Source organism: Danio rerio, chromosome 11 (assembly GCF_049306965.1).
Source record: "Danio rerio strain Tuebingen ecotype United States chromosome 11, GRCz12tu, whole genome shotgun sequence".
NCBI lineage: Eukaryota > Metazoa > Chordata > Actinopteri > Cypriniformes > Danionidae > Danio > Danio rerio.
Window position 1 is genome coordinate 37,823,639 of NC_133186.1, and position 9,062 is coordinate 37,832,700.

The 9,062-nt window shown below is 34.5% G+C and overlaps 1 protein-coding gene across 1 annotated transcript in view; it reads left to right on the plus strand.

Moving 5' to 3' along the window:
* camkvb (CaM kinase-like vesicle-associated b) overlaps nt 1-6,482 on the plus strand; it is a 65,057-nt gene extending 58,575 nt beyond the window's left edge. The window contains 6 exon segments of the mRNA NM_200450.2: nt 1,788-1,908; nt 2,110-2,185; nt 3,613-3,749; nt 3,837-3,915; nt 5,751-5,838; nt 5,921-6,482. Of these exon segments, the coding sequence (NP_956744.1) occupies nt 1,788-1,908; nt 2,110-2,185; nt 3,613-3,749; nt 3,837-3,915; nt 5,751-5,838; nt 5,921-6,289 (870 nt within the window). The 3' untranslated portion in view covers nt 6,290-6,482.
* The last annotated feature ends 2,580 nt before the right edge of the window (nt 6,483-9,062 follow it).

The following is a 9,062-nucleotide window of genomic DNA, read 5'->3' on the forward strand; positions in this document are numbered from 1 at the left end:
CAATGGAATTTATGCGCTAGCCTGTTGCTACAGACGGCTCTAGTGGTTTCCATGGTTTTTTATTTCGTTTTACGCTTGAACAACTAAATTAATGCTTAAGTCTTTTTAACTGAATGTATTGTAATTACAATACAAAATCGGTGCTGTAAAAACACCCTTGTGAAATTAAAAATACTCACATTAAGCTTTTACTGGAAGTTTATCGTTGGCTTTAAAACTCTAGCTGTGCATAGAGTCCATTCTGTTTCCATTTAATATCAGATTCTTTTGTAGTGATGTACACACTTTTGGAATCAGGTCTGTATGTCAATATAGTATATTATTTTTAGGCACATCAACCATCCCAAAATATTAACATGCCAGATTTTCAGATTGACTTTTGGATTATATACACATACAAGCCCGTAGCCGGGCGGGGGTTCAGGTGGTTCGTAAGACCCACCCCCTATACTGACAAAGTCCAGAATTTGATTGCTACACCTGCTCAATTGTTCCATTTTTGACAGTATGCCATCATAAATGAACATTTGTAAATAAACACTTTGTTGTAAAATAAAATGGTAAGCACCACAAAAATGTAGGGAATACTTTTGTCACATCAAAAAGTGTAGTGTAGTGTATTATAATCACCATCCAACAAGCTGATCCAGCAAAACGTTTGTTTAAAATCTTGCTAAAACTCACTATTTCAACCTTATAATTTGATAGGAAATGAGACGAATAACTGAAAAAAGGTCCACTTTTTGAGAAAAAAAAAAAGAACCACCCCTTGCAATAGGCTGGCTATGAGCCTGACATGCATTTTTCAACACATTTCTAAACTTTACAGTTTTAATAACTCATTCCTAATTACTGATTTATTTTATCTTTTCCATGATAACAGTACATACTATTTGACTAGATATTTTTAAGATACTAGTATTCAGCTTAAAGCGACATTTAAAGGGTTAACTAAGCAAGTTAGGGTAATTAGGCAAATCATTGTTTAACGATTGTTTGTTTTGTAGACAATAGAACAAAAAATATTGTTTATGGTGGCTAAAAAATTTGACCTTAAATTTTTTTTTTAACAGCTTTTATTCTAGTTTAAATAAAATAAGACTTTCTCCAGAAGAAAAAAATATTATAGGAAATACTGTGAAAAAACCTTGCTCTGTTAAATATATATATATATATATATATATATATATATATATATATATATATATATATATATATATATATATATTTTTTTTTTTTTTCCTCAAGCAGTGTTGTTTTGAAATGTGTTTTTTTATTTTACAATGTATATGAGAAATGTATTCAATGTAAATAAATAAACAATATTAATAACTAATTTCTTTGATGTAATAAACTATGCTTTACGACATCAGTACTTAAGCTAAATAAGATTAGATTTTAGTGAAAATATGTTGAATTCCTTTTGGCAACTTTATCAAGCTAAGCTTATATTTACCAAGTGTGTGGCATGAGAAGAAAAGACTATTGGCTAAGCATGACCGGAAATTTAGAATGAAAAGTATGATATTACTGCAATAAATGCAATCAATATTTATTTGTTTTTTTATCTTTTACAGAATTTTATTTTTTAGAAACTAAATAAATTCTGATCCACCCTTTGTTTAAATATCCTCATTTATTAAATCATATATCAGTTTAACAAATCAAATAAGCAACTACACGTTCAGTAGTTGTGCAATATGTAATGTGAATGTCTTAAACCTATCTGCTTTAAGAAAGAAATTTCATGAAGTGGCATGTCATCTTGTCATTGTCATTCCCTCTAGCTTGAGAATCTGGTGTACTACAACCGACTGAAACATTCGAAAATAGTCATCAGTGATTTCCATCTGGCAAAACTGGAGAATGGACTCATCAAGGAGCCCTGTGGAACCCCTGAGTATCTGGGTAAGAAGCTCTTCAAAACAGGCAAAACCTCTTTAAACACTCATAGGGGAGACGCAACAGATGGCCTTCATTGAGGAACAACATTATACAGAGAGCAAACAGAAGTTTGTTTACATGTGGATAGGTTGTTAAAATAAGATGAGCAGTATATAGAAAAAGGTGATTATGCATTTCATATCTGCTTTTTGTCTTTCTCCAAAGCCCCAGAGGTTGTTGGAAGACAGAGATATGGTCGACCTGTGGACTGCTGGGCCCTTGGTGTGATCATGTACATACTGTGAGTGTTTTCTCCTTTACAGTCAAACCTTACTGGTGTAATCTATTCATAAACATTGACACGGAAAAACAGTGCCTCAGTGCATCCTCGTCGGGGCACTGGCTAAAGGGTCACCTTTATTTACATACCTAATCTAGATTCTGGTCCTCGTTGTACCATTTTCACACCTCGCTAATTTGAAATGAATTTCAGAAGCTGCTGTTTTCTTCCATTATTTGGTTAATCCAAACATCCACACCGAAATAAACTACAATCGTTGATAAATCACCAAAACAAGGTGATCTTGAGCGATTTGGGGGGTATAAAATTACAAATCTGACGTAATGAACTAATTAAGAACACTGTTTGAAAAGCAGCAATTGGTATTGCTAATGCTTTTCGAAATGAATTGTATGTTAACCTTAAGCAAAGGCAATAGAAATGCCTATAATTAAAATTTAGCTGGATGACTAGATTTCAGAAATATTCATGGTCTAATTCACGCTCAAAATTAAAATGACATACTCAGCAATACAGTTGTTTAGCTATCCTAATGAATGACAGAGCAGAATACCAGAACATACACAGATGTACTCTAACCAATGAGGACAGTGTACTTACATGTGTCTTAACAAATTTTGTTGTGTATATAAATGTTGCCTTGTAAAAATGAACCAAACCAAATTATTGTTATCCCTGCTTTTCACCTTGAGTCGTCCTGTAGCTGAAATAGTAGAGCATGGTGCTTGGAATGCCAAAGCTGTAGGTTTGATTCTCCGGGAAAGCAAGAACTAATAAATGTGTATAGCACCAATGTAAATATGTAAAGCTAACCATAAATGGATCAAGTTTTTTTTTTTTTACTTCAGTTTCTCATCAAATCTTGACTAATCAAATGCTCTCTAGTATCTGACATTTCACATTTGCTTTTGATTTGATGTGCTTGAGCTCAACCATTCTCACTGGCAGAGCTGTGATAGTAATGGCATGCTATTGGCAGTTTGTTTTAAAAGGGAGGAGCTACTTGATGTCGGCACTCTCATTGTTTCAGTTGAGATTACATAAAACATTGAATAAAAAAAAATGCTCATATCAAAGCACTTCATGGGACCTTTACGTCACTTTGAATTATTGCATACAAATGTAACGTAAATGTTTCAGAAACAGGCAAAAAAAAAAGAAAAGAAAACTACAGGTGTGAAAACTTATTCTGGTCAAGAACTTCCCACTTTGGCAGAATAGTGCAGTGTGGGGTGTGAATCTGAAACCAACAATACCATCATGGATTAGATGTGAAAAAAGCAACGTCTAATTCACGTTTCTGAAGTCTCAAAAACAAATCTGTATTTAAAAAATACAGATATTAGTCTCATTTTATGTTTTTTAGGAAGGATAGTGGTGAACAGTCTGTGCGCATAAACTAATGATTTTGCTCATGTCATGCACAGGCTCTCTGGAAATCCTCCATTTTACGATGAAGCAGATGATGATGACTATGAAAACCATGACAAAAACCTCTTCCGGAAGATTCTTGCTGGAGATTATGAGTTTGACTCACCTTACTGGGATGAAATCTCAGACTCTGGTAATTCCACTGAAGAAAACTTCTTATATAAACCTTAAATGTGAACATTGGGTTTACAGCGTTTCTTATATTTTCTTTGGTCCCCAGCTAAAAACTTAGTGTCACGTCTTATGGAGGTGGACCAGGACCAGAGACTGACTGCACAAGAAGCCATCAACCATGAATGGTACTTATATTACCATTCTACTTGACACATATTGTGACTCATGTTCAAAGGTTTTGGGTTAGAGGATTTCTGTGTTCGCTGAGGTTGCATTTATTTGATTGCAATACAGAAAAAAACAGTTAAAAAAATAACAGTTATTTAAAAATAACAGTTTAATATGTTTAACCTATTTTAATATACTGTTAATGCAATTCATTCCTTGGATGTAAAACCTACTCATTACTTCAGTCTTCATAGTGTTATAACCCTTCATAATTCATTCTAATATGCTGACATGGTGTTAAAACATTTCTTATATTCTCAGTGTTGAAAACAGTTTTGCTGATTAATGTTTTTGTGGGACCCATGGGTCAGCATATATTTTTTAAAAGAAAACGTTACATTAATGCATCTATACTTACAATCATTTTGCCACAAATTTCAAAACCCTGGTGTCAATTCTTAAAACTCAACACAAAAATTTCCAGCCTTTGCCAAATTTGCACATTTTTGCAAAACTCAACTTTTTTTTTTCCAAAAGCTTGGAGACAATACACACAAGTCAAAGATACTTTAATTAAACTAAAATCACCTTTCAATATAATACAATTAAACATTAAATAGATCTTATTTTAAAATGCAATGCAAACATTACATTTGAAATTACTTGAGTATTCATTTAAATAACATGATGTACATTAAACTGATAAGCACTCAAATTAATAAATAACTGTTGCATTACTCTTGATGCATAGAAACTGATGTGCAATATTATATTTTTAGATGATGAACGTTTCAAGATAGATCAAATGACATCAGCTACTTCAGAAGATGACCTAACTGGACTACATTATCTATGATTTCTTGGTTCTATGTACCACTATTACAATACTTTCATACTTGACATTACTGTCTGTAAAGCCCAATCATAGCACCACAGCAGACCAATGTCAGGGCTGGATTCACATCGACAGAAAGTTCTTTCTGAGATTCTTAACTAATAAAAGCACTACTGTGATGTAAAGGGGAACCTATGGCCAAAAAACAGGACCAGACTGATGGAAACACAGATTCCAAAATAGAAATCTGATATGCAAATTGCATACATGACATACTAGTTCATATGGATTTCACATATATAAAATATATCATAAATGTCAAAATATTGTATATGCTTGAAAGAAATGTAAACGGTGATTTTTCCACTATTTTGACAAATTCTTGACTATTATGACATTTTATATAAAGTATGTGAAATCCAATTGTAATTTGCATGTTTCCATACATCATGCCATATATCAGCTTTCGATACAGGGACATGCAGTGAGAAACACTGTGGGTAACTTTACTATTCTGTTTTACTTTTTCTTTTTTACAGTAAAACTACAGTAAATTATGATTGAATGAATAAAACTAGTTTAGTGATTCCACTGTCTGCACTTCTCCCTCTACACTTATGTATAAACCATAATGAAACCTGCATCATAAATTTTAAACAACAATATTGAATGATTGTTTATGATATGTATCTTGTGTGTTGGTGATTTAAAGTAATGTTCCTGTGGTATTTGTATCATAAAAGAATTATGTGAACCAATGATCCTACAAATGCAAGACTTCAAGGAAATGAATGCAGCAGGCAGAGTTTTGAACACTGGAAAGCCTGTGTTAAAAGTAGTGACAGTTTAGAGTTTTAAAAATTAAGATCAGGGTTCTGAAATTTGTAACCAAAATGTTTTTAAAAACTGTAAGATAGTAGTTGTTGGTAAAGTACTTTTTACTGACCCCACATTTTTGAAAGATTGTTTATATCTGAAAGATTCCAAGTCTTTTAACAAGCTGTTGTTCTATTAAAGGATATCTGGAAATGCTGCATCAGACAAGAACATCAAAGAAAACGTGTGCGCTCAAATTGAGAAGAATTTCGCCAAAGCAAAGTGGAAGGTAAGTTCTAGAAGTACTCAACTCTTTTTTGTGTTAATGCATTGAGCATACAAGTTAAATCTGCTTTCTAACCTCTCTACAGAAAGCGGTGCGGGTCACAACCATGATGAAGCGTCTCCGGGCACCAGAGAATCAGACAGCAGCAGCAACAGCACCTGCAGCAGAAGCTGCTGCAGCATCTCCCAGTGAAGCCGATCCTGCAGCTGGAGCTCAGGAAACCCCTCAAGCTGCATCAGAGGCCTCCACAGCCCCGTCCAGTACTGCTGAAAGCCTCTCGGCAAGCATAGAAGTCCCTGCCGTGGAACCTGCCAATGCAGAAGCAGCGAGCGCAGCCGTCCAGCCGCCAGCTGAGCCTGTTGTCCACGTCCCAGAGCCCGAACAGCCCGTTCCCACATCACGATGCAACGGAGAGGCTTCAGCTTTGGACACAGTGGAGGAGCAGAGCGGCTAATCTTGCTAACTCTACCACCCTGGGTTAGACCCACACACACATGTACATATGCAGCAAGCATGCTAATACTGAAGATTCCGCAGCACATAGCATTAAACACGCTCTCTCACGAGCCGACAATTTCCCAGCATACATCTGTTTTCTATTGAATCACAAAGCTGTGACGCGACGGCTCCGGCCACTTTATGTAAAAGAAAAAAAAAAACTGTTTTCTGCTTACATTAAGCCGAGATTGGAAACTCTAGCACTGATCTGCGTCCATGTTTTAGGGTAGATTTATCATTTTATAAAGTTACTATTTATTTGCATCACAGCTCAAGAACCACAGAGAGACAGCTTCAGGCGAAATGTAAAGTTTCTGTAAATAGCTTCCTTACCTCTGTAGATTAGACGTAGCCAAGAACAGCATGCTTTTTCAGATCTGCTGTTTACGACATGTCCGGCTTCAGCTTTACTTTTCATTATCAAACACAAGCTCATGAAACGTCGGGGATTTACGTGCAAAACACTTCTGCAGCAACTAAAGCGGCTCAATTCATCTTGTAATGGTGTTTTAGTGGTTGAGACATGTGGCCCAATAAACGGAGCAGAGCAGGTATCATTAATACCGCAGATCTGCTTGGTAGCTAGCCACATGGACAGTGGAAACCGTGATCTGTACCTATAATGTAATATAGACACATTTACATACATTGTACATGTTTTGAAGAAGATACATGTCCATTTTAAAAATACACAACCATATTATTTTGAATAGGATTTCACGAGGCATTAATGAACATGCCTTGTGTTGGGTTAAATATACTCAAAATCGCGATAAATCTACTTAAAAACTTACTTAAATTTACATACTTCCCTTTACGATGAAATAAATGTATTATTGCATTAAACAAATAGTCTTGACTCTTGAAAATAAAAGTATGAAAACATAAAATATATATTTATTGTTTAAGTCAAACAAATCTTTTTCTGAATTGCAAATGCTTGACAGGAATTATATATATATACACACATCGTCATATTTATTAATATAGCGCTTTATATAATACAGATTGTATCAAAGAAATTTCATTGTTAATATTTTTTTCTTTAGCAAATGTGAATTAGGTCAGATTATAAAACAATCTCCATGAAGTAAAGTGCTGCAGGAAAGACTTTTGTTTTTGCATTTTTGAATGCCTGAAATAAAGTCTGGTTTGTCCAGGGTCAAATAATTCTGCTTCTTCAACAAGATATATCTGTTAAGCGTTTACTGGTCTTTAAAAGGTGGCTAACAAGTGGCTGCATCTAACAAACAGAAGTTATTAACAGCGTGTGTATATGCAGTACAGTTAAAACAAAACTATTAGCCCTACTGTAATTTTGAATAGTTTTTTTTTAATTCCAGGACATTTTTTAAATTATTTTTAATAACTAATTTCTTTAGTTTTCATAATGATTACAGTACATAACATTTTCCAAGATACGAGTATTCAGCTTAGTTAAAAGCCTAACTAGGGTAATTAGGCAAGTTAGGATAATTAGGCAAGTCATTAGACAATATTGGTTTGTTCTGTAATCAACTTTTTTTTTTTAAATATATATTTTTATTTCCAGCAAAAAAAAAAAAACAAAAACAAACAAGACTTTTTCCAGAAGAAAAATATAATAGAAAACACTGTGAAAAATGTTCTTGCTCTGTTACACATCACTTGGAAAATATGTGAATAATAAAAAAAAACAATTCACAGGAGGGATAATATGTTTATCTTACCTTTTTTAAGGTAAGATCTTCATCTCTCTCTGTAGAAATGATAGCAGCCGTTGTACAATAGCTGAAACAGCCAGTTTACCGACACCAATTAAACAGCACAGCACCGGCTGACATCGTAAGTCATGAGACCAAACAGAAAAACAAATCATTTTTCAGCTTCTCAATGCTCATGATCACACTATAGTGAAAAGTACACAGTAAAAAGTGATCTATTTTAAAGTGAGTAAACCCATTGCCTCGAAGGTAGCATCAATTGAATTAATCTTTATGTCTATAGCGCTTTTACAATATAGACTGTGTCAAAGCAGATTAACATAGAAGTTCTAATAAATTGAGATTGTGTCAGTCCAGTTTTCAAAGTCAGGTTAATTCAGTTCAGTTCACAGCTGAAAATCCAAACACTGAAGGGCAAATCCATTAATGTGCAGCTCCACATGTCCCAAACCAATCAAGGCTGTGGCCTTCAACAATTGACAAAAGTTAACTCAACTTAGATAGGGAGTAAACCCACTGTAACTTTGAACTGTTAATATCATTTATTCATGCATTTTTCTTTGGCTTAGTCTATCAGGGGTCACCACAGCGGAATGAACCGCCAACTTTTCCGGCATATGTTTTACACGGCAGATTCCCTCCCAGCTGCAACCCAGTACTGGGAAACACCCATACACTCTCACATTCACACCCACTAAGGCCACTTTAGTTCATCGAATTCATTTATGCTGCATGTTTTTGGACTGTGAGGGAAAACCGGAGCAAACCCACGCCAACACAGGGAGAACATGCAAACTCCACACAGATATGCCTACTGGCTCAGCCAGAACTTAAACCTGCAACCTTTTTTCTGTGAGGTGACAGTGCTAACTACTGAGCCACCGTGACACCCTAACTGTTAAGTTGATTAACTTAATTATTATAATTATGCAGTTCATTTACTTAAAAATGTTATGGAAAAGGGTTTACTCACTTTAAGTCAACTAATCATTTTAAAAGCAACAGCTTTACTCACTTATTTTAAGT